This window comes from Centrocercus urophasianus, unplaced genomic scaffold (assembly GCF_019232065.1).
Source record: "Centrocercus urophasianus isolate 14NV4802_14NV808 unplaced genomic scaffold, USGS_Curo_1.0 seq_12, whole genome shotgun sequence".
Lineage (NCBI taxonomy): Eukaryota > Metazoa > Chordata > Aves > Galliformes > Phasianidae > Centrocercus > Centrocercus urophasianus.
In genome coordinates, this window is record NW_024884364.1 from 4,077,749 (window position 1) to 4,103,951 (window position 26,203).

The 26,203-nt window shown below is 40.3% G+C and overlaps 1 protein-coding gene across 2 annotated transcripts in view; it reads right to left on the minus strand.

Annotated features, from left to right (window-relative positions):
* Nucleotides 1–26,203, minus strand: part of GTF2E1 (general transcription factor IIE subunit 1) — a 51,805-nt gene that overhangs the window by 20,564 nt on the left and 5,038 nt on the right. For both annotated transcript variants that reach the window (XM_042810395.1, XM_042810396.1), the window contains exon 2: nt 22,576–23,053. In XM_042810395.1, the coding sequence (XP_042666329.1) occupies nt 22,576–23,023 (448 nt within the window). In that variant the 5' untranslated portion in view covers nt 23,024–23,053. The remainder of the gene's footprint in view (nt 1–22,575; nt 23,054–26,203) is intronic.

Consider the following 26,203-nt stretch of genomic DNA (forward strand, 5'->3'; position numbering starts at 1 on the left):
AAAAAGGATGCAGATTAGCATTTTCTCATCAACTGCCTTGTATCCTCAGTTGTACAAAAGTTGACCAATTCCCTTCTGACGTGTACAGACACACTTTGCCTGAATGCCCTATTGGCTCTGCTGCATTGCAAAGTATTATTAATATGTTACATTTTATCACGTGAAACCTCATTTGTGACTTGCAATCAAGAAAACTGTAGTATCAATGTAATCTTCTTTGTTCCTTTAACTGCTCTTCCATGCAGCCATGCCTGTCAAGTTCTTTTTTCTTCTCAGTGAAATGTCTTTTAAAAAATCCCTTAATGGAGAAAGTGTGCTTTTTCCTTTACTCTTTTTACCATCTTTTCCCCATTCCTTGTAAAAACTGGCCAAGACTAACAAAACACCCAAATCTGCACCCAGTGGCCAGAAAAGGATTATAGCTGAGCAGGACCCTACCTGCTGCACAAAACCCTGTGCTCAGAGCCACTGCCCGAACCAGCAGAAGGCTGGAAAGGGAAGTCCAAAGCAATGAGATGGAAAGCTGCCTCCAAAGGTGGTGCACTCAGTGCCTGCCTGCCTTTCACTTGCTATGTCATCGCAGTAACAGGGAACAGTACTGAAAGCACCACAGGGAAACTCTCCTACCTGACCCATCCCTTTTTCCTCTAACTCATGCAGTGAGAACCACATGGCCCTATGTAAATGAAAAGAACTAAAGTGATAGTCCAGTGTGATAGCAGTAAGTGGCAAATGCACACGTTAAAAATTGTCATTTCTGCAATTCTTCCCTACTGCACTCCAATCTCTTATCACAGGTTTCATGGTAAAAGCATGTAATGCTCACGAAAAAAAACAGGAAACTTCTCATTGCATAAGATGTGTAACAGTCTTCTTATCAGCAGCAAAATATTTAGGAGTTATAGAGCATCCCTGACTATATATCTTTCTCTAAGCCTGTCTCACTCCAGCAACCTGCACACCAAGAATAACTTAAAAAAGAAAGAAAAGAAAAAAACATTTGGAAGGGCAGAGACACAGAAATAAACTAATTCCTGAGATTGCATCTGTTATTAAAAGACAACTAGGAGAAAAAAAGGTGCTAAAGATGCAAAATACCAAGAATCGTCCTGCAAAGATAGAGTTAGAATTTATCAGAAACAAAGCCTGCAAGACTGATTTACCAGTTCAGCCTGACTTATATCTAACCAGAAACAAGTCAGTAATTTATTTTCAACTCTCATCATCTGTAACATAAGCAAGGAAAAAGGACTTATTGGCATCAGGAGTGTTTTATAAATTTTTCTGACCTAAAGATTACTGCTGTCTCGAATAACCTGCTGGTCATCTGCCATATCACTCATGGAGCTGTTAAGGAGACATACTGATGAAGCTTATAGTAATGCCAGACAAAGCAATAAAAAGCCTCCCTGACATCTGCAAATCCTGAGAGTCCAGAGGGACTACCTCTCTTGATATCATTCTATCTCATTTCTATTTCAAGTAAATTTCCTCTTATGGCCAATGTCTCAAATTTGACCACCTGTAAAACAAGAGCCAAAAAAGCTTAAATTGCCTTTGCCTTGCTTTCTGTTTGCTGTCACAGAGCAGACAGAGACCTCAGATTATTTGACACAGGAAGTACCTTTTTAATGGCCTAAAACTATGCCATCATTTAAAAAGAAAGCGTAAAGGGAAAGAGAAGTGGTTAAGAAAATCAATTCCATCCCACCTTCTACATCTCACAATGCATGCCTGTTGAAAACGCAGTACTAAGGTAGATGGTACATGTCCAACAGCTCTAGGTAATAAAGTATTTAATGTACCACCTGAAACATCTCCAGAGACATAAGTTCTCCATAAATCACACTCCAGCAAAACATATCCTTGGAGGTCAGAGTTCTTGTGCATTGAAAGGATTGTGCCATGACTGGACAACAGAAGCTGAGTAAAAAGTTTAACAAATTTTACTGAGTTAATAAGATAGACCGACAGCTTATCTAAGCAATCTCAATTTACTGTTGTCTCCCATTACAGAAACAATATCAAAAATGTAATTCCTATTTTATTTCTTACTTTGATTAAACATAATCCACATCTGCTGTTTCAGGACTTTGTTAACCAGTTCAGTCAAACAGTAAAAAGAAAAGAAAAAAAAAGAGACACACCACTTTGAAGGGTAAACTACCCTTCAAATCAGCAAAGCGTGGAAACTTCTGAATTGTACCTCTGATACTGTCTTTCAGCTCAGAGGGTTGACTCAGCTTTTGCCTAGTTTTTATTGTGAGTATACAAGGAGTTCATGTTTGTGAAGTGTTTCCAGCACAGTAAGTCTCAAGTCCTTTCCTCTGACACAGAGCGAAAACCCAAACCAGGCACATCCATGAGTAATGTTTCATGCTATACATGCAGCCAGTATTCATAAAGGTTTTATAAACCTCTATGCATTTTTATTTCAGGTGTTCTACAATTCCAGTGAGATAAAGGCAAGAAGAAAGTGATCAAATTTACCGTTGCTTTTTAGGAGCTAGGCGTAGAGCAGAAACATAAAAGAGCACGAGAACATATTAAAAACAAAACACTAAAAACATTCCCGTTTTTCTTAAATAGCCTCCTCTCCACAGGAAGCTTCTCCTGTCTTTGGAAATATGTTCATCTCTGATAACTGGCTTTACAGAGCTGCTTCTCTCTTATTCCTTCCCTTTTCCCAGGAGGGAGCAGTGGCTTTGCTGATCACGTGCCACAGAATCTCCTGATTAATTCTGATGGACAACCAGCAGCTAGCTGGCACATCATCATCATCATCGCCCTAGGATGAACAATAATCTGCCTCACCATCTGCTCACAGATACATTTCCAAGCAGCCATCACCCCCTCCACTGCCACTTCCCCTGGAAGTGATGTGCTATGAAGTGGCGACATGGGAGCGGGGGGGAGCATCCTGCCCTGTGCCACTGAGCACAGTGATGAATAGAAACCACGTTGGTAAAGGCAGGATTAGAGGAAGGAAAAACTGCTGCTTCTCACCAGGGGCAGGCGATGCCTGATCCCCTCCAGTCGACAGCCCAAAAAGCCCCACCGTTCTTCAGTTGCTTCTTAGGTTTGATGAACAGTCCACAGTGGCAGCAGTAGCGGGGAGGGGTGATGTATATGTATGACGAGCATACAGATTCTTGCATTTATTGAGGCCTGTGCAGAATGCAAGATCAAACCTGTGAAGCTGTAAGGCAGTAAGTTGTTTTGAGACTGCAGGACAGCTCGCTGCCTTCACACCTACTTTCAAGTACAGCAGTGCAGCCCAAGAGGTGACAATCACAGTCTCACTGGAGCTGTGTCACTGCTGAGAAGTGCTGATGCCACCAGCAAACCACAGGGAGACAACACATTTGGAAACTGATGTCACGTTGTCACACAGACTTAAAAACAAATCAGGTGGAGTCTAGGGTTTTGTGCAGTTGGTAAAATGAGCTATATATTTTTGATGTAGTGTCAGCACTACCACACAGAAAATGAGGAACTGCTGAAAGCACTCCCTGTGATATGAGCAAGAACTGTCAAAATTCCAGTGACGATCGCAAAGGGCAAAAAGAAAAGCTAAGAGGGATGCGAGAAAGACTGGGATCATAGAGTGGCTCAGGATGAAGGGATCTCAGCAGGTCTCTAGTCCACCCTCTGGCTCAAACTAGGGCCAGCTCTTAGATGAACCAGGCAAAAATACTGAAAATGAATTGATAACAAGAAAGATGCACACTAAAAACTATTCTCAACAAGTAAGTATTAATAGTCAGTTTCAGTGGAGATAGCCCTACTGAAGGTCTGCCCAGGTCCTTGTGAAAGTTAATGTTTTCTAGTGACTGGCAAATAAATTCTGAGAACAAAACAAGGGCAGAGGGGGGTACACATGCTTAGAGAGGCAGTGTTGCTAAACCAAATGAAGAAATGTCTGCAATCCACGTTATAAAATTCAGTAGAGACAGGTAGAAGGTACTGTCCTTAGGTTTTAAAAAGGAGAGTGAGCAGAAAGGGTAACTGTCAAGGCAACACGCTGCAAAAATCTCAGGCTTAAAATGAAGGACAAAATGAACAGGAATCAAGTGTGTGGTGCTGCAAACAGTAAAAGAAAATCTAGTTGCTGTGTATATTAATAACTATGTCATGCAAAGCATGAGACAATGGTATGTTACATTGCTCCATTCTGCCCTATGACCACCTGTGGTGATAAAAAGACTGCAGCTTCAGATACTGTAATGATTCCAAAGGAACAAAATGACAATTTAACACATATGCTTCATTAGGAAAAAAAAGAATGGCAAAGACAGACTTGTTCAGTTTTATGAAGGTCGTGAAAAGCAAGTTTAGGATATTTCGTATGCTTTAGCAACAAAAATGGTGACAAACTGTTCTTCAATTCCTGTAAGAAAATGTAGGTTAGGATATTAAGACAGACTGAGGATAAGGAGCCCTGGAATATTGCTAGCCTTGGTGGTTACATGTTACATGGTTACATCCTGCTTTGGAACATCATGGGCTACTTCTGCTAGCCCTTCTTTCTAACTGAAAGCAGTTCCAAACACATACTAAAATTGAGTTACATATTTTACTAACTGCTCCTTCCCTACTTTGTCCCTATTTTTCAAACTAGAAACAAACATAACATTTTAAAAGCCACAACAGACATAAAATTGACATCCTAGTAAGAAAAATTCAACAGAACTTCTCTCTCACTGCTGGCGGCTTTTAGATAAATAACTGCTAACAATAACTTCCCTTGGAAAAATGTTGATTCTGTATCATCGTTCTGGTTCACAAATCGATGTCTTCTCAGTATTTTTAAGCTATCTGCTCTATCTTTTAATCCTCAGGATTCCAGTTTTAGCCTGTTTTTCCACTGTGCTTGTGGTGAAAGTCAGACAGCCTAGTTTCTGCTATTTGAAGAGTATCAAATTGCCCACCACCTCTGGAGCCCTGCACTCCGTATGGAAACCAATTCAACAGCAGCATCAAAACAGTGTCCAGAAAGGACACTGTTCAGTATGCAACAGCATGCACAGTGTCAGAATATCTGAACCTTTCAGATGGTGCACGAGTCAGTGCCGATATGCCAACTACCCTGAGCAAGCATAGCCTGTGTCCCTGTCTTAATACCTTACACCAAAACTGCATGCTCACATGCAAACTTTCTTTCAGTCTGAAAGAAAGCTGAAATGATTACTAAAGTTGTTGTCTTCCAAGAAAATCCCATAAGAATTCTGTAGGCCATAATACTGGTGAGCCTCTCCACACATGCAACACTGCACCCTGTCCAATGGGAAGTCCATCTGATGCTACACAGCTTGGAGTTCTCAGCATCCCAAGGGACAGAATATTACCTTTTCTCCCTTCCTTTCTTGTTGGCTCCAACAAATGACATTTCAGTCAATACCTCACCAAGGCTGAGTGCCTTCCTTTCTGGAATCATAGCAAGCACATGAACTAGTACATTACACATGACTGATACAGACCATCTGCTAACCTGTTTAACTTAAAGTCACAGCAACGCTTTTGACTTTAACACGGTATTTCGCACATGACTCAGCACCAAACATCTCATGATGCCTTCGTCCTGTTTCTCCAGTTTTCAACACATGCAGGCTAAAAGGAGAAGAGCAGAGAATCGTAGGCTGATTCCTACGAGCAACTCTTGTCCACCCTATTCTCTTCTGCTGTTTCTAGTGTGTTTTACTTAGGAGCTATGCAATAAGTCATGTATTTTCACTTCAGTAGATAGAGTTGACTTGCTGATTGGAAAGTGGATTGGAAAAGAGCTTAATTCAGGTGGAATTTGATGAACTGACCACTAATTTAAAAAAAAAAAAAAAAAACATTTTAGGGGTGAAGGCAAAAATTTACAGATGTAGAAAGTGACCAAAAGGATCACCTAAAGGTAATCTAATATAAAGCTGAAAACATTGTCCAAAATCTGAGCCAAGACACTTGGACTCTCAGTTTGCAACAGGCTTTTTTAAGAAGCCAAAATAAAGTGCAAAAGAGTTTTATGCCAGTCACTGATAAAGTAGTAGGTCATTATTTTAATCATTTTATATACTGTATGTTGTGGGTGTTTTTTTTTTTTTAATGAATGTAGCTTTTTCTTAATAAAACTCAAATATCATTTCTGTGCAGCAGTTCCCCATCTCTTGAACTGTTCCATACAAAAGAGAAGTTTAACTACATCAGACCATATGTGAGCTTGAATCTAACATGTGCCATTTTAATAGGTCCTCCAGAGTCTTAGAACAAAATTGGCAGGCTTTGTATTCATCTGGTACTTATGGCAGCTGGGAAGGATTCTTCCTACTGAACATAAGACATTTAAAAGGCAGGCATGATCATATAAGTTACTTCACTCAACAGCAGGGCTTCCTTTACTGGCAGCAACAAGAAAGAAGCTCTGCCACTGACCTCTTCAGACTAGATCAAATGTCTGCCTTGGTACAGCCATGCTGCACTTGAAAGTGCCTCTCTCACAAAGTTACTAAGAAAGCCTTGGTAACAAGCTGTGCATGCCTGGTCTGCAAATGCCTGATTAGGAGAATCAAATATCTTGCCCAGCATCAGTGCCCGTGTTCAAGAGGAAATTCTCATTTGTTCAGTTGTGTTATTGGAATATCTAAGGTCCTGCAATTGTATTTTAAAACCAAACCAGTACTTATTAACTTTAGCTTCCTTCCAAAGTCTTTAAAGCAGTAGAAATGTTGGCTGCATTAGTTTCTTAAGCTGCCTTTTGTTCTTATTTTAGCAGCATTAACTAACAAACAGTGCCATCCTACAACTGATAGCCTGCAGTAGAGACAGATGAGAGGTTTTACAGCTTCAAACTATGACTTGAGGAAGAAAATGATGATATGTCTAGACATCCAGCTTTCTCTGAGGATGACACCGACAGTCTCAACTCAGTCTCTTCTGAGCTTCATCACCAAATTATATCCAGCATCCGGAATGCATCACACAAGTTGGATGGATATGTATAATTACACAGGAGTGTTACTTCATAAACTCTCATTGTAACAGTCAATTATTACCCTCAGAGAATAACATGGACACAATTGTTCTTTTTCTTTAATTTTGCTGTTAATAAATACCAGCACATTTCAATATTATTCATGTAAATAGGTGTATTAGGCTTATGCGGCAAGATTTTGGTACAGGGAGGCTTCTATGAGCAGTCACACAGCTGCCCTGTGTCAGATAAAAGCCAGCTCCCACTGCCTACTGCAGGTGACTGTAGCCTGAAGGAAGCTGCAGCCTGAAGAGAGCCCATGATAGAGCAAGCTGTTCCCTGCAGCCCATGGGGCACCACATGAAGCAGATCTCCATGCACAGCCACAGAGGAGCCCATGGTGTAGCAGTGGATGTGGTCTGAAGGAGGATGTGGCCATACAGAGCTCCCCTGCTGGTCTGGGGGAGCCGCCACCTGTGGGGATTCATGTGGAACAGTTCCTGGAGGATGAAGCTCATAGTATGAAGCCATGCTGGAGCAGTGCTTGGAGAGCTGCAACCTGTGGCAAGCCCACACAGAATCAGTTCAGGAAGGACAGCATTCCCTGGGAGGGTGTTCACATGGAAGTGAAGGGGCACAAGGTGACCATGGAGTGGCAGAGAAAAAGCATTATGCACTGACTGCAGCCTCATTCCCCTGTTAGCAATAGGCAATAAATTACATTAATTTCCCCTGAGCTGCATCTATTTGCCAGTGATAACAACTGGCGAGTGATCTCTCTATTCTTATTTCAACCTCTGTGCTTTCTTTTCATCATGTTTTCTCCCTCCCTATGATGAAGAGGGGGCACAGCATAGCTGAGCTGTAGTGTGAATGCCACCACAGTAGTTCAGTGCAAGAATTCACTGTCTAATACAGTACACAAGAGTAAAGTCATTTTTAGAAAACCACAATATACTGGACATCTTGAGAAGAAATGGCATTCGCATACTGTGTTAGATGCGTGTTCACAGAAGAAATAAAACTGCTGTTGTACCCCTACCATTTCTGATTTCCTGCTGGTTGAGCATCCACTACTCACTTTTTTCAAAGCCAGAAAGCTCCAGCACTGTTCTGTTTAGATCTTACATGCCCATAACTGAAGTAACTGAATGTCTTCGAGCTCCTTATCAGTAAGTTCTCCTCTCTGCTCTGCCTTGCCTCCTACAATGTATACATTTTTTAAAAAATCTAATAATAGTAAGGATCCTGAATACTTCACTATTCTCCTATTAAATACACTCCCTTCTTACAGGACAAGGACCAAAAATGTATCTTCCCACTCAGATGAAGTGTCCCTCCCCACTTACACAGCCCAAGATTCTCTCTACACTTTGCATCAGCTTTTTGTTTTTTAAAAAACAAAACTTTAACTTCTCTACATATTTTCAAATTAATTTTGCCTCCTTCACAACAATCTGGGGAATGCAGCAATTTGTTCTGGTTCCATGTGATCACACAGGGACCAAGGGATGTTTTGCCTTAGAGCTACAACTAAATGAGGCAAACAGAGAATTAAAACACAAACAAAACCCCAAACCACATAACCTCGCTCTGCTGGCACCTGCACCAGTCACTCACGGCGCTATGAAAAGTGGAGCTTTTAACTGGAAGCAGGCACAAAAGCAATCACTTGTTGTTGCTGCAATCCCAACCCAGAATACTTCCAATTCTCCTTGGGCACAAGATGAAGAATAGCACTACAAAGTTAGTGGCATCCACTTTTGTATGCTCCAAGGACTAATTCCAGCTAATTCATCACTTAAAAGTTGTAACAACCATTCCCACTTAATGCATTCATTGTCTGCCTGATGCACATCACAAAAACATGACAATACAGATCAGAGGTGCAAGAGAAGCATCCCTCTATTTCATAACAAAGCATGCAAGTACTTGTACAGGATTTACGTCAGGGACAGCGAAAGCCAGACAAAGTAACTGCAGTGGAAGAAGAAAGTTTCAGTTCTTAGACAAAAGTAGTCAGCAAAAGATCAGAGTACTTTATTAAAAACCATATGAGTCTTCCAAAGATGCCAAAACACTGCCTTTCAAACAGAGTCTGATTTAAACCTTTAATAAGAAAATGATACTGCTTTGTATTCCCCCTGCTCGAGATCCTGACACCGGACAAGAGATGAGAAGTTGCCACAGGAAAGGAAGGAAGCAAATCTGAAGCTACAGGAATATGCTAGATTGGTCTCTGAGCTTTTATGATTGCTCACTCCATCAGTAATTATTTTTTTTCAATAGGCACCGATGTAATTTTGAAACTTCATACATGTACTACTGAACTAATATACAAAGGCTGCTCCAAAAGTAATGCCTCCTATGCCATCATATTGGTCCACAAGGTCAGAGGTGGATTTTGGTGGTGGTACGGCAGTAAAGGTTGAACCTTTCCACCAATATTCTACTACATGTTATTGCTGTGTGACAGATGGCAGCAGAGGGGCAGTCTGACAGAATGGCGTCTTAACATGGAACATGTACGAAGCAAAGATGTGAAACTGAATTCCTCCACGTGGAAAGGACAGCACCCACTGACATTCACTGACACTTGCTGAACACTTACAGAGAGCAAACAGTGGATGTGAGCACAGTGAGGAAGTGGGTGGTGTGGTTCAACAGCGGCGACAGCAACAGTGGGACGTGCAAGTTGGAGGCCAAAGCACAGAAGAGAATCTACTGGTATAGAGGGAATGATTATACAGCATGATTATGATTTATTAGAGAAAAAGAGTGAGCTCAATCTTAAGTTTTGGATGTGCCAGAGGATAAGAGGAAAAATAGAAAGCAAAGTATTTCAACTGGGATAAGCGAAGATGTTCAACTGTTTTGTATTCTCATTAAAGAACTGAAGAAATATGATCCAGATCAACTAATAATTAAATGATTGTGTAACTGGTGAAGAACAGCATTTTTAGACTAAATCACTGTTTTCTATGAACCTGAGAGGACACTTCAAGAGTCTATCTTGGCTCACTTCTATTTCCTACTTTCTATTAAAGATTTTGAAAGTAGAACAGGATATGCATATGCAGTGTTCTAATGAGACAGATTTGGAAGTCTGCAAGTCTTAGAATGCAAAAGTCTTTACAAACTACAGATATTGTCAGAAGTCCAAAAAATGACATTTACTGAAGTCCAAAGCATAACAGCCTTTATATTACTCACCCATAACAGCATTTTCTCCTTCTATACTGCCTAGGAAAACTCACCACAAACCTTACAAAAACACCTTTAGATTGGCAGAATAGGGATGAAAACGGTGTCATAACTTGATTCTTCAGACACTGCAATGTTGGAACGCTTACACGGATCTACATAGACAAGATCAAAGTGAGTGCCCATGCTCAAGACTGTGCCATAGTGACATTCTCTAACAAGAGAGCTTCTGAGTAAGATAACAATTCTAAGCTTTAACTGCTATAACCTGAAAAGGAAAAGCACATAACAAAAATGAATTGAAGGATTTTGCATCACAGCTGACAGTAGTTCTTAAATGAAGAGTCATTGCAATTTGAAAAAAAAAAATAGTATTTTGACAATGAGAAATTGCATTTCATATCTGCATGCAAACAATGGCATTACATTAAAGAAAACTGTTTTATATAGTCTCCAAAAAAAAAAAAAAAAATCAGCAAATGCATATTTGAAATTTTATCACATATTAAGTAAGATTCAAGCAGCAATCTGAAAAGATGAAACCTGCTATTTAAAGGAATTCTCAGGCATTTCTAACACTGATATTCCTGTCTTTCCACATTGAGAAGTTTGCACAGTCTTAATGCTCCTTCCCAAATTGATTATAAACAAACACACTGACATTAATTGCAAATCTCTCAGCTCTCACAGGGAGTTTCAAATAGAAGGCCTCTCATGTTAATTCCTTTTGCTTTCCATCTCCTTAAGTACATACTCACACTTGGTACCACTAACACTTCATTCTCTATTAAATATAGAAGTACAAAGATGAAATTTTTACAACAGTGCTGAAGATTAGCTCGTTGGTATTTCTAAGGCATGAGTTGTATTTGTGTGGGATCTAGAGCTTCCAAGTTGCACAAAATTGGAAACCAGCAAAAATAACTCAGTAGGAAAAATTCTGCTTGTAAAGCTGTTGATTTAATCAGAGAAATCAAGCAAGTGTAAAGAGAAGGTGGTTATATTTCCCTTTCAGAGAGAAGGTGGGAACCCTAAGTCAAACAGACAAGAAAATACGTGGTAGAAGGGTGATCTCTGGAGCTCGTGGCTGCTGTATCAACCTGCAAGCTTCTACTGTGATATCTATAGCACAGTCACCCCCAGGAACATTTAGGAGGATCCCTAAATCCCCATTTGCATACTGATGTGAATATGGGTCTTCAGCCTCACCCACATCTTCTCTGGTTTCACAACCAAAGTTGCTCACGCTGATGACAGTCTACTCCAGGGACAGTCTTGTCAATAAGGCAGCAAATCCTTAACACTGCAACAACCAAATGTATTACAGATTGACATGATCAGGATTTCATTTTGGAGGTTAACATTAAACTGCTGTGGAGCAGACTAGCTTTTATCCTCCCTTGAAAGCAGCATCCCTTGAAAGTTCCTATCTGCTATCTTCTTTCAGCTGCAGGCAGATTCAGATGAACCACTAAGTCCCTTACCTGCAGCAAGAGACATTTAACTAATGAAAAGGACAGGGTGCTGCTGAACACTCCTCAGCAGAAACGTTCCTGTGTTGAACATCATCTGATGTTCAGTTACAACACTGTGTAATAGACTTCCTCAAGTTAAATACTTTGAAGCTCCTGAAAGAATCAAGCCAAACACAGAACCAGCTCAAACTCTTCCAAAATTTTTAGCTTATATACAGCATCAAATACAGCACGTGAACATAGCTTCCTTTCTCTCCTCTTTTTTTTTTTAAAGCTTCCCTGCAATATTTTTAAGATTTTAGGTTAGTATTTACGTACGTACCAGACAATTTAAACAGAACTTCTGCTGACTACTCATATCAGAATAGGGATCTTTTTAAAATTGATGCAATCCATTCCCAAGAAGAAATGTCATTGATTGGTAAGAGGGTGTTCACAAAGCAGGGAGAACCATTCAGACAGCCATCTCTCCATTTCAGCGGTGAAGCATCACAAATCACCTAAGCCATTGTCTTTTATGGTCAGACTATAACCTTGTCCTCAACTCACTGCAGTAGCTGTGCTGCTGCTTAGGCCTGAGGGCTGACAAGCAAACACCTTTTGAATCAGTTTCACCAGCTGAGTGCAATTATTATGGAAATGTAAAAGCAGGTCTCTCTTCTCAATATAATTCACTGCATTTGGAAGAAGTTGCTAATCATCACTTTACAACACAAAACTATGATATTCAAATATATATTCCCATAAATACAGACACAAGAGTTCATACTCAGTCTTGCAGCAAAGTAGTTATCTTCTTGTCAACAGAAGTGCATTCAGAGGATTTTTCTCAGTCTGAACTCAGCAAACTGGGTCACACAGATTCAGACCAACAGCAAAGGTAATAGAGGAAAGATGCTCTGCCTTAGCCCCACATGCAAGCACAACCAAGAAATATATTAGACACATTTAATTCCTTAGGAACAAGCAGGAGGCTAAGAATAAAACTATAGAACAGCTTAGGAGGACTGCAAAGAGGGAAAAATTCTTCCATTACATGATCTCAGATCGGCTTTATTAGAGCTATTTTGTATTATTGAGCTTTCTCCTGTTCTGCCAAGGCAGCTGCCCATTTCCTTCCGCATCCGAGATCTCCTTTAATCACTGAAGACAGGATGCTGCGCTCTGATGAAATGCCTTTCCTGGCCATCCCTGGTGGAGGGAATTAAAAGACTTGCCAACCCTTCTGAAATGCAAATCTTCACCAAATATGTTTCATGCCTCTCGTTACTCACCCTGAAGAGCACGTTCACTGAACGGAGTATGGTTTGATTATCTTCTAAAATGAATACAGTCTCGCACTTATCACCCCCTAAGCTCTGTCATTTTTTTCTTTCCTCCTTCCCAAATCTCACATTTTTCAAGCAAAACAGCTTCTGATACCTTCAGGTGATGATAAAGCTTGAACCTCCAGCATTAATTCTCTTATCTGCATAGCCAATACGGCTACACTGAATTTTCCCCCTCAAATATTAACTATTTCTGTCAACTGCTGAGACCTTAACAGTAAACATCACTAACAGAAGAGTTCTTCCTCTACACCTTTTTAGAGAGCCTGGGAACATCATTTAATTAAAAAGCATTCTAATTACAATGGGGAAAACCGATAATCTAGAAAAGGACAAGAGAAAAGAAGACACTGAACCACCTTTGACAGCTCCAGAGAGCAAATAAGTGTCTGTATGAAAACTCTGAACACAGTTTTGTGCTTTAGGTTCAATTTCAACCTTACAGCTGTGATGGATGACGTAGAGAGAAGGGCAGTTACTTTCAATAGCCAACTATAAGCACTGTGTGCATCAAGACAAAGTTCTCCAAAGTAAAAGCCAGTATGCTGCAGGATATTCACCTGGAGTCACTACTGAGAGCCATATTGAATCACCACTATGTTTAAAGCCAGACTGAAAATTGCAGTGAGAAATTGGTATTTATGAGCAGCTGCATAACGACAAAAGACAAATCCCCTCCCCCCCCCCCCCCCAATTTTGGAACAAATTATAAAGTTTATGCTATTTGACAACAAACTAAATTTCATCAACTAATGCTGAACTTCCAGCAAATTCAGAAGGAAACAGCAACTTCCCATGAAAATATAACTCAGTATTGTTTATAAGTTGAGATTGCTGTTGGTAACCTCAACACCACAGTTAAGAATCAAGGCCAATCGAGCTGGGAGATAAACAGTGCTCATTCTTGCAAATGAAAGGAAGCAGATTTTGTGAGCTGGCAGGACACACGTGGACTGCAAGTGCAAGAAGTACATGTTTGGCATGTATGGAGATAGCATTACTGCCAGATACCACGCATTTTATCAGGACACCTGCCACAGTGTCACCTGGCATGCTACTGCAAGAAACTTCAGCTTCACAATCCTCAGCTGCTTTGGAAATTGGCTCAAGGAAGCTGTATTATCATTGGCAACCCTGCTGCACAATTGATCAGATCACTATAGAAACCCCATGTTTTTCACTCACTCATACGACTGATATTTCTTGGTAAGCTGGAAACGAGTCTGAACTGACATGATAATAGAAAGAACTGATTGAATGTTGCCAGAGGGATGTCATTAATTTTTCAGAAAGTATAACAGATTAGTGGAAAAGGGCAGCTCACAGATGAAGGTTCAAATGCTCATCCTCAAGCATAGAACTGAGTGACAACAGGGACCAACTCTGACCTTCTTTTCACCACATGACAAAAAAAAATAAAATCATGCTTTGAAGTATAAGAAGCAAAAAATACTTCCCCTTTCCCCCCCCCAAAAACCCCCAAAACAAAACACATCTCCCTCCCAAAACCAAGACAACCTAAAAGCACTTCACCAGACTGACAGAAGGCCTCTCCTCCCTCCCCTCAAGGGCAAGGATTTCATTCTTCTTCAGCATAAATGCTTTTCCTTCAGTTACTCCCCATTTCAGACATTGAAACAAAAGATCAAAGAAGAGTCTATATACTATACATACTGAAAGTTATATTCTGAAGTCATTTTCCTTTAACAAGAATGAACTGAACTTGAAGCAAAATGCAAGATGCTACACATTTCTGTCAACAGAGGATCTACTTTTCATTAAAAAAATAAATAAAAGAGAGATTATAAGGCTCTCCTTATGTCTCCAGACCGAAAACAAGTTAGTCAGAATGATTCTAACTATGGAACTGGCTTCAGGAAATCACTGTAGGCAGCTTTCATTTGTCTCCTAATATTTGCGTGCAGCTTAGTAATGGTTTTGTCAGGTCAGAAACGCTCAGGAATCACCCAGTCCATTCCTCCTTTTAATAAAAGCAACGGGAGTCATATCTCACCTTTCCTTTGCCCCAGATTAGACTTCTTAGCATTTACCATGTTTTCTCCATTTTTAGACATCTCTTTACCCAATTATACTTTTTTTCTGACAGCCCCTTCAGAGGTTTGTGCAACCGAGTGCCATCGATTGGAACGGGATGGAGTCACTGTCCCCAGAGACAGAACCATGCAGATGTGGCACTGAGGGGCACGGCTTACTGGGCATGTTGGGGCTGGGTTGATGGTTGGACAAAGTAATCCTAGCAGACTTTTCCAATCTTAATGATTCTGTTTGTTTCTATCATATCTTGTTCAAGGCTCCAAAAGACCCCTTCAGAATGCACTGTGAGATGGGCAAATAGTTTCTTTGTCTCCCAGAGAAGCCTGAGGCAGTGCTGGTGCATCCAAGAGGTGCATCCAGAAAACTCAAAACCAAACAAAAAAAATACAAACAAAAAAAAGCCCCCCAAAACCTCAAGAAAAATACTTCCTCTTGAAGGAATGCCAAATGAGCAAAGCTTTTTTGCTATTTCACTATTCTAGAATGTGCAAACAGTTCCTTTTTGAGATATTTTCCATCCCATGGGCAAAGCTGATGAAAATCATCTCAGCATTTTTTCTTTGACCTCTTTCCCCTTCAATTCTACTGTTGTATCATCATCCCTATTTCTGACAGATTTGAAGAAACTTTTTAATATTAGCTTTTAAACTGTTAAAAATAGTTCTTTTAAAGTATTTTTTGGTCTCACATTTAACACACATTAAAGATTTCCCTAATATCATCTACCTACTCAACCTGTAATCGTAGGGGTTTTTTTCCCCGCAAGTTGAACTGGAAGGGCACACGTTGGATAACATGGAAGGCTTTTGTTTAAGCAGGATCCTTATCTATTCTGCATTCCTATCTCTGTGAGGATATCTTGAGGATAACCACGGGACATTCAGGTTGGATGTTAGTTAAAAGATTTCTACTCTGAAGGAGTGTGCAAGCATTGGAACAAGCTGCCCAGGCAAGTGGTGGAGACACCATCCCAGAAGGTGTTCAAGAAATGTGCAGATATGGCACGTGGGAACATGGCTTAATGGGCATGGTGGGGATGGGTAAACAGTTAAACTAGATGGTCTTAGAGGTCTTTCCCAACTTCATTTCTCCATTTTTAAAGCTGGAGAAATCTACGTAATGAAGCATTTCATGGTAAAGCCCCATTACCACCTACTTCCCAATATCATATGACTTACAGACTCATGAAGGATTCACACAGATGCCAATGACTTTTTACTGTTACTCCACTGTAATTATTTCTTGGACACAGTATAAATAGCAAATATCAAAAAATTCAAAAGATATCTACCAAATTTAAAGCGTATTACAGAAAAGCAGCATTAATCTGTTTGCTTTTTTTTTTTTTTTAAAGCACTTTGGAACCACTTGGTATTATCTGGAGTTCTACCACTTATTCTTCTCAGTGCGCTAGTAAAAGCACTGTCCCACAAGTAAAAGGATTCCAGATGTGCTCCTAATCTGACTTACAAGCAAAAGTCCATGACTAAAAGGATGACACTTTGCAGATGGTATTGCTGAGCACGCAGTACCAAAAGAACAGCAAGATATCAGAGTAAAAGAGAGAAATGGTGCAGTCCAGCTTTCAGCAAATCACTGCAAATGCTTTTGCAATGTTCACAGGTCTAGAGATCTTATTGTTATCTATTTCAATTTGCAAAGCCAAAGTAAAAGTGAAAGCGATAACCCTTACTTGAAGGCCAAATATTGCCTGGGCTTCTAATAATAAGATGTCCTTCGCAGACAAAAATCCTACCAATCCTACTGTAAGTAAAGGCTTGCATTTTTCAGATTAAAAAAAAATGAAAGTAGAGGCACACCAGCCAGAGAACAATCTGGAGTACAGGGAAGGGACCAACCACCACTCCACAGGCAACAGCACTGAGTTTTGGATTTTGCCTGGAAAGAAGCCTTTGCAATCCTGGAGTCTCTAACATTACTGCCACCTATTTCTCTCCCAAGTCGAATAACCTATGGTGAGATTAAAAGGTTCCTTTCAGAAAGAGCGTCCAGCTTCAACTCATTCCCTTCAGGTTATAGATAGAACCTACGTATTCCTTGTAAGGCTTTCTGAAGAGCCTTACTTTCTTAAAAACATGCTTACTTTCATAAAAACATGCATTAATTTTGATGTTTTTCTTCAGTTTTTCCTTCCCTGTAGCTCCAGGCCTTATCACACTGGAGCACAGCAAAGCTGATGGGAGTATTCTTGCAGCTTTTGCCAGAAATTTGAATAGCAACAATGAAACTAAGCAGAATATGGATAGTTTCCTTCTGCTGGCGAGTGCCAAAAGCTTTGTGCGGCAGGGCAGACAAACAAAATGTGCCTGAAAAGTCAAGAAAAAAATCACACTGCGATTCATTTGCAAGCAGCTGGAAAACCAACAACAAAGACAATGAAAAAAATCTCACAGAAATTCAAGGTTGTTCAAAACTGAATTGCTCTGAATCCTTTCTTTTTCAGGGAAAGTTTCTGGTCTGCCAATTCACACACAGACTTTTTAAGTCCTACTTTTGGCTGGTAAGGCTGTCAACTGCTGTGGTAGGAGTATCATATAACACACAGACAGCAGTATATGGTAGACAGCGCTATCTAGAATGCCTATTCTGAAAAATTGTTCAAAGTAAAGCACAAGAATCAATCAAGCAAAAGCAAATCAGATTGAATATATAGCATGAATGCACAGAATGAATAGCTCAACGTGATTTTTTTTTCTAATGGCTGAAAGGGAGAAAAATCAAAGAGATGTACCAGAGATGGACAGGAGAGCTCCAGAAGAAAAGGCAAGGCAAAGAAAAACAAGTAGAAGAGGGAGCGTAGGAAAAACAACAAAATAGATAAAACAGACTCAGAAGTCATTTGAATTGGATGAGGAAGATTTGAAGAACTTGCCTGAGTAAGCAGAAATCCAGAACAATAAAGTGGTTGTGTTTTAATAGCTTGCTGAGGATGAAGTGAGGAAGTGAATGCCCAGAAGAAAAGGCACCAGATAAGGCAAAAATCGAAGACTGGTCAAGCTTCTAATCTTAATAACAGGGCCCAAATCATGTAAAAGCTCACCTGAAGAAATGATGTGATATAAGTGCGATATAAGATGCTTTGTGCCAGGTACAGAAAAGCAGCATCTGAACATAAGTGTACTTTATAACAGGAATGCATGTAGCAAGTGACAGTAAAAGGAGAGGGGGGGGATGAAGTTCAAAGTGTTGTTTCCCCTTCTAGAAAACTGAGGCTGCCACCTTTAACTATTCTTCCTAACAGCACACCTAATAAGTCTCATGAACAGCATGCTACCAGCACAGTGCATCTCCAGGAGCAGTCAGATTGTAATAGCTATTCATCAAACCAGGACCAAACCATGGGAAGGCAAGGTGGACATAAGTAGTCAGCTGCTGCAATATCCAGTAACGAAAGACTCTAGTAATTACAACCACAATTAAGAACATCCCAACAGCATCTTCCTAATTCACATTACCCACTTATCCTCTTATTTCCATTATTATTCACATCTTACCTAACCAAATGTTATGGTGAGGACACAACATATGGATGTAGGTAAGAGACAACTGCAAGTACATTTGCTGTTAACATTATATTTTAGAATAAGAGAAGTGAAAGAAAACAAGCCCGTAAAAAAAATTAGATTGCAAACATAGAAGTGAACAGAAAAGTTACTTTATTTAGCATTTATTTTCTTTCAAAAATCAAATTTACTTACTACCCTGGTAGATATGCTGACACAGTTTGGTATTTAGAATACACAAGGAAATCCTGGGCTTAATACTAGCCAGTGTAATGCACTGCAGGATCTAGTTTCTCTCACTCCTCCACTTCAGCCCCACTCTCCCAATTGCAGTTTCTAGTCACATCATTTCTTTCAAACTGACCTTGAGGTTTGACAGTCAAATCCAACGCTAGTCTAGATTTACAAATACGACAGAGTTTGAGAACAGGATACATCAGAGACCTTCCCCAACCAGACCCACTTAATCATGCTACAGAACACATATCCACGAAAATAATTTCCATTTTGATGACATTCAACAAATCAACCAGCCTAAGCCAGTATGCATAGAGAAAAGAAGACAGCTCCCTCTACTGGGTGAGATAATGCAGCTCTTGGGTCCACCTCTCACCCTACAGAGACCATACTAGCACATATGTAAACTTCTGAGATTTACATACACATATTTGTAAGCCAATCCACAAATTACTACCTAATTGCTTAGACTGCTCTATAGTTCCAGGAATTAAAAGCTTCTATAGTTTCTACTTTTAAAACCACAGGAAACAGCAATCTTCCCAAAGGTCTCTGAATGAGCCAGATGAGGTAACATCCCATATGAAGGTGAAACACTTGAAAAACCAGAGTCCCTTATGTCAGTGTTCATTGAAAGCCCAGGTCTGGAAGCAGACAGTTCAGCAGCGTTATTCACAGTACACAACTTAACACCTGACTTCTCTTACTGTTACTCAATTAAACCTTTTCTTGTACAGCTCTGCCTCAAGAGACAGTCCTTACCTTGTTTAAGGGAATGGCTGCAGCTTTCTGCCTGCATGAGGCTTCCTCACAACGGCTATGGCAGACAATTGCTAGCATGCATGCAGAACAAAGCGATGAAAGATCAGAGCGCAGGTCAGACAGCAGATCACAGCACAAACGTAAAGCAATGATCAGTTTTCAAGTGTTTATAACAGGATCTCTTTGGAACACTACAGTGTTTTTCCTTTCTCAGTCAACTCGAGTGAAAAAAGGCTCAAAGACAGACTTTATTCATACAGCATTTGTGTTTTCCTTGCTGTAGTTCTCAAAACATTGAAAGTGGATAAGAACTGTCAGCACCATGCAGCAAGCCAGACTGCAGTAATTCCTATCAAAAGCAGTCAGGTCAATGGGCAGAATGCAAACCTGAAACCCCATGAATTCAAGTTCTTACTACATATTTTCTGTTGCAATTAGCTGAGTGAAACAAGTGTGATCTTGCATGCTCAAAAAGACTCTCTTCTGTAGGACTCTAGGATATCACCTCCATATTCAAAAAGCCTGGAAAGACAACTGCAACTTTTAAACTATCACTGCAAGCCTCTACAGTAACACCAAATCTACCCGCAAAAAGAGAGCATCTTATCCAAATGAAAGCTCTTAATATGGTTTTCTGTTACTATCAATTCTCCAGGTACATTTGGAACGGTAATGCAAACTTATTTTGCATTGCCTATATCATTTGACCTAGAAGGTTAACAATGCTCAAAGCTTTTAACTTGGAGTTCCAAGAAAGCAAAGGGAAAGACAAGAAAAAGACAGCAAGAGCTTCAAGAGCTTCAAAATAAGCCCTCAACATCAAGGCACAGAGAACACAAAATTCCAACAGAGGTACAGCTCTGCAATTCCTCATAAAGGATGCAGGCAACATGACTAGGGAAGACTGCCTTCTGTACATCCTTTTCCCTGAAAGAAAAAAAAAACGCCTCCAAAAAGAAAAAAAAGCAGCCTGACCCATGTTCATGGAGTATAATAAAGCAACTTTCTGTCCCTTGTTCAAGGCACGTTACAGGTAGTTTTTTTCCCCCCCACTGTTTTCACAACATTTAATTAAGTTTTCAGCCAGGCTTCTCAAACACAGAGAATCTTTTAGTTAAGATACATGAACACTACAATGACAAAAGCAAACTTGGTGTCTGCTCAAAAGTATTTTTCAAATAAAACTGAACAGCAATCAAAGCATGACAGTACACCTCTGTGTTCCCTCGTCACCATCATTTAGTTTCTCTTGGCAAACACTTTCCCAGCCTCCAAACAACAATAATCACAATTTGTATTGAAAAAAATAAACACCTCAGTTTTTTTCCCAACATTATCCACAAAGGGAGTAGAGCAGATGTGAAGCAAGAGGGCCTGCAGTCTACATGAAACAGACCATGGGTGAAGCTGCGAGGCTGACAGAGATGCTACAGTTACAACTTTGTGACTGCGATAGAGTGATCACAAGTACAGACAGGCATTAGAAACCTTCTTACCATCACTGACAAGGAATGGGGAAAGAGTGAGCCTGTTCTTATCCTACTTTCATTCTAGAACAATTGGGTCAGTTTGCATTTGATTTTTAACCAGAAAAGAAGAAAGAAGCAAATGGAAAGTCAAGAAATCTGACCTGTCTCCAGTTCTGCATGACAAGGACACTGAAGAAGCAGACAATAGAACAAGATGCCTTTTAACAGCAAATTGCCATTCAATATAGCTACTAGCATAGAAGATGCTTTCCATGCTCTGTCTGCTCCATAGACCTCTCTATCCCTGCTTTTTGACTTACAATATTTTATCAATGCAGCTGCTGTCCAGGAGCAGCTCAGGTCAACCGTGACTGAAATACCCAGGGCTTTCAGCTGCCCTTCAGCTCTTCTGCTGCCAGGAGTTTCAGTAAGAGGGAGAGGTGAATGCACAGCACTGATAAGGCATCCTTGGAAAAGGGTGGCTATTCACTATACAATAAAACCTGGTCCCCCTGCATGCCTTGTTCAGAGTTCTCTCTGGGAGACCTAAGAGTCTCAGTTCTTTTCTGATATGAAATTCCAGAGGACAGAGAATGCATGTAGATAACACAAATCCCTGTTAGAAAGCAGTCGTTTTTACTTAAGAAAACGCACACAGGGCAAAGAATTCAAATGAAAAGATTAAAGAGTAAGGAAACTAGTTCACAGGGTAGAGGCCTGATGCCCAACCTCTGCTCCCTGCCTTTACCTCAAAATAATCCCAGATTAGAGAAGTAACATAGGATCTCATCAGGCGCAGGTGTTTCTTCCCTCACAGGCACAGACTCAGACTCAAAGCATTTGGACTGCGCCAGCAGTGACACCTTGCAATGACTGATTTTATATGCATGAGACAGATACACATCTCCACTGAGACACAGACTTGGGAAAAAAAAAAAAAAAGGTTGTTTATTCCCAACCACAGACAAGTCTGTAATTAATTCCTTTTAACTTTAGTGAGAATGCTTTACACAAGGGAAACTAGGTCATGCAGTATAATGAAATGGCTAGAAGAAAATTAAACAGTAAGAGTTTACTCCCTGCATGCCCATATCTACATTATAAATGTTCATATAAAGTCAGCAATTTATATGTCCTCTCTGCAAACGAGAAGTCAAGAAGTAAGCGACAGTTTAACCACGAGATCAGCTTATATCAAAAAGCCACCAAAAAGGACAGACTGCCTTTTTCATTCTTGAATTTTACGGGGATGAGACCTCCATTTCTCTGCTTCTTATAACTCAAGTATATCTATTTACAAGCATTTTACCAGAATTACTATTTGCCTGTACAGATAACATAAGAACTACACTATCCATTACCAAAACTACCAGCAGGGCAGCAAAGTATGACTCTTTAGATCACAGCAATAGCATACAGTATTTTTGTAGTCACATGTTTACCTCTGCAGAAACACAGTGCTCCCACCTCCCACCAGGCTTGAGAGAATCACTCTAAGACACCCTTTCTTTAACCCAGCACTCGCAAATGAGAAAGCCAGAGCACTGCTCCCCATGCTCTTACCTGCCCTGGGGTCAAACAGCTGTTTGGCCTCCAAGTCTGTGAAAGTACTGAAGCAAATGGGGCATTTAAAAGAGGCGCGATTGGTGGAGTCTCTCTCATCCGTCTCGATCCTCCTCCTCATGTGGTCCAGCTTGTACTTCACCACATTCACCAGCAGGCGGTAGTTGATGAAGTAGTAGTTATGGCGAGTGGTTTTTCCATCTGCAGCTGTCTCTACCCTCATCCTGCATTTGATGAACTTGTCACCCTTAAGGGTGTTGAGTACAGACCGCAACTGCTTCCGATCAAATTTAAGGAGCTCTAACATGTCCTCTTCCTTCACACAGGGGTTTCGGATGAGAATGTCCAGAGCCAAAGCGTGTTCGATGCCATAAAAGCCACGCACAACATACTTGGCGAGGCGCTTGAGAGCCGCAGGGACCTCAGTGAGGACGTCTGGGTCAGTCATAGCAGCTTCAGAGCTTGACCTTCATGTATCCTGTAACAAAACAAAAAAGGCACTTAACTTCTGAAGTCAGAAGACTAGTTTTATGTATCTTTTCTACAGCTAGGAAAAGGATGTGGCACTTTCCATCCTTAGATGTTAATAATGTCAATGCAACAATTGTAGAATTAGGAACTGGTACCTCAAATTCATAACAAAATGGTGGAAAGCAATAGCACACAAACTGCTACCTTAACATTCAGACAGTTGCAGTTCTACTCAGAGCTGAAACAAGAAAGCTGTCCTGAATCTGAGCTCCAGCAGACAGCTTCCTCAGTGATGAAACTTTTACCTTGGTAGAAGCAGAAAAAGGCTACAAGAAGACAGGCCTTAAGACAGCCCACAAGAGTGGATGCAACAAGTGGATGTAACAAAGGGAAGCAACTCTTCATATAGCACAAGGCAAAGGTTTACTGGCATTTCACAAGGTTTTGTGCATTTTCCTGCTGCTATTTCAAGCCTACACTACCTCTATTTCAAGCCTATCTCTAGCCAATAAAAGAATTTCCCTCCACTCAATTCGCATATATATGGGAGGTTCAAGGTAAGCATGAGTATTATAAATGCTTTGGAAACATGCAGAGGTTTGTACCTCCAGTGAACATCAAATAAACTTTTGACTGGTCTATTTCAATAACAGCCTTTATTCTGCTTCAGGGTATGAATAACTATTTCTTATGGTTAAGCAAAAAGTTCCTCAAAAAGTTACAAAAAAAAAGAAAAGCCCAACATAACACATATGAAGTTGTTTGTTCTTCATTGCTAAGTAATTTTTATCTGTGAGCTAATGTCAAAAATAGTTAAATTCTGCCAATCTCACTGAGAGATTGTTAGATTTTTCCCACACTGAGCATGTCCCTCCCCAGCACTCGAGTCTTAAATAGAGAAAAGTGGGAAAAGACAGCAGAAGGAAGGATTTGGATGGGTGTCCTGTTTTTTATCCACCGTTATCATAAAACCCGTAATATCTTTTTTGACAAACAGTATTTTTACAGTGCTTTTCTGTACTCCCCACGCTAATACACCCCCTGAAATTATCAAGCTCTATATGTTTACCCCCCAGCTGATGACTCACTTCCATCAGGTAAGACTGCTCAAAGCTTTGTTATCACTTAGCACAGTAACCCACTTGGATTTTATCTTTCATATGAAAAATGCTTCCCCCTCAGAAACCTTAAACACCATTAGTCATTGAAGCTTTACTTCTCTTTAACCCTCCCCTGCATTCCTCTCAAGGGTTACAGCCAGCACAACTACAAAGCAATGCAGCCTTGCACTGCGGTTTGTTGGTTTCATCTCTTGAATACAAAGGACATTCTTATTCTTTTCTTTTAAAACATTTCCCTGCCTCAGCTCTCTCTTTCTCTGTCTTAAGGCCAAATATTGTTCACAGTGCTCAAACTGAAAGGAACTGAACAAAATCTGTTGTCTGTTTGTTGGCAGGCAGAAGTGCTTATAGAAAACAGTGCCTGGATGTCCAGCTCCAACTTCCCTTCAAGGAAATGTAATTATGTTTATCCCAGCATGAATTAGCTACGAAGCAAGTATTTCTCAAGTCAGTCTTCTCCTGCACGCCTCATGCATAATGGCTACAGCCTCACAAAGGTCACTTTTAACAGAGCTTTGTGCTAAACTGGGTAAAGATAAAAGTGTTAGCAACAAAGGATGGTCCAGTATAAATTAGTCATACAGGACTGAAAACTCTTGCATAAAGAAACCAGAGTCCATGTGAACACAGTCCATGCGAATACATCCCTGAAAAATCTCTCTCATTCTGTTAGTATTTTCAACAATTTTACAATCCCATACAGCTAAGCCTTGGTTTTGACTGAATCTGTCAGCAACATTTAGACACCATAAAACTGTGTCAACACAGAATCTAGCCAGAAGCTTTATTCATTCAAGTTGAATAACTCTACTTACTCAGAGTGTTGCACTGTGCCTAAACTATTAAGATTGACTTGAAGTCACACCTGGCAACACAGAAATAAATTAAAAAGACAAACTTTGGAAGTTGAGACATTTCTAAGTGTTGATCCCAGAAACAAACAAACAAATCTCTGTGAACTCTGTAATTCTAAGCAAGCACATCTCACTGTAGATGTGTCACCTGAGAACTGATGGAAAGCATTTTCTCTGCACCAATGTCATTGATTAGACAGCTGTAGAATTCTGCAGACGTTCTCCAAACAAATCTAAGATACAATTTCCTGAATTACTCCTTATAAGTTTATATTCAGACCCACAAGACACTAATAAAAAAAAAAAAATCTTCTGTGAGAGTATGTAGAATCTTAAAATCATTGAACCATAGAATTACAAGGTTGGAAAGGACCTGCAAGATCATTTAGTCCTACCATCCTCCCATCACCATTGCTACCACAAGCAGTGAACTGTATCTCGTAGCTTCTCATCCAAATGCCAGGGATGATGTCCCCACCACCTCCCTGGGCAGCCATTCCAGTGCCTGACCACTCTCTGAGAGAAATAGTTCTTCCTTATGTCTAACCTAAACCTCCTCTGGCACATCTTGTGGCCACTTCCTCAGGTCCTGTTTGTTGCCTTGGAGAAGAGGCCAAACCCCTCCTCATCACAGCCTCCCTTCAGGAAGTTGTAGAGTGCAATAAGGTCCTCCCTGAGCCTCCTCTTCTCCACACTGAACAATCCCAGCTCCCTCAGCTGCTCCTCATAGGATTTGTGCTCCAGTCCCTCACCAGTTTTGTTGCCCTTCTCTGAACACGTTCCAGAGCCTCAGAGTCTTTCTTGTAGTGAGGGACATGGAAGAGATTTAATAAATTTTCTTAGTATCACATGCTAGGATTCAAAACTCTTCATCAAGCAGCGCCAGGAGTTTGCATACAAGTATTTATTCTCCCTTACTGGAGTTCCTAGTCACATTCAAATCCCCTTTATCCTCTCACCATACTGGGTATATCTTGCACGTAACACTGGTTTTCTGCCAGGCACAGATATATGGAAATACACGCATACTGGAAACACCACAAATCACTCTCCCATCAAACTTCCCTTCAAGAAGATGAGCCTTTGGGTGGAAAAAAATATGACTAGTGTCAGCTTTAAGGAAAAAATAAAAGAAAGAGAGCCAAAGAACATCCTTGTCAAGGCCAAAATCTAGCACAGTTT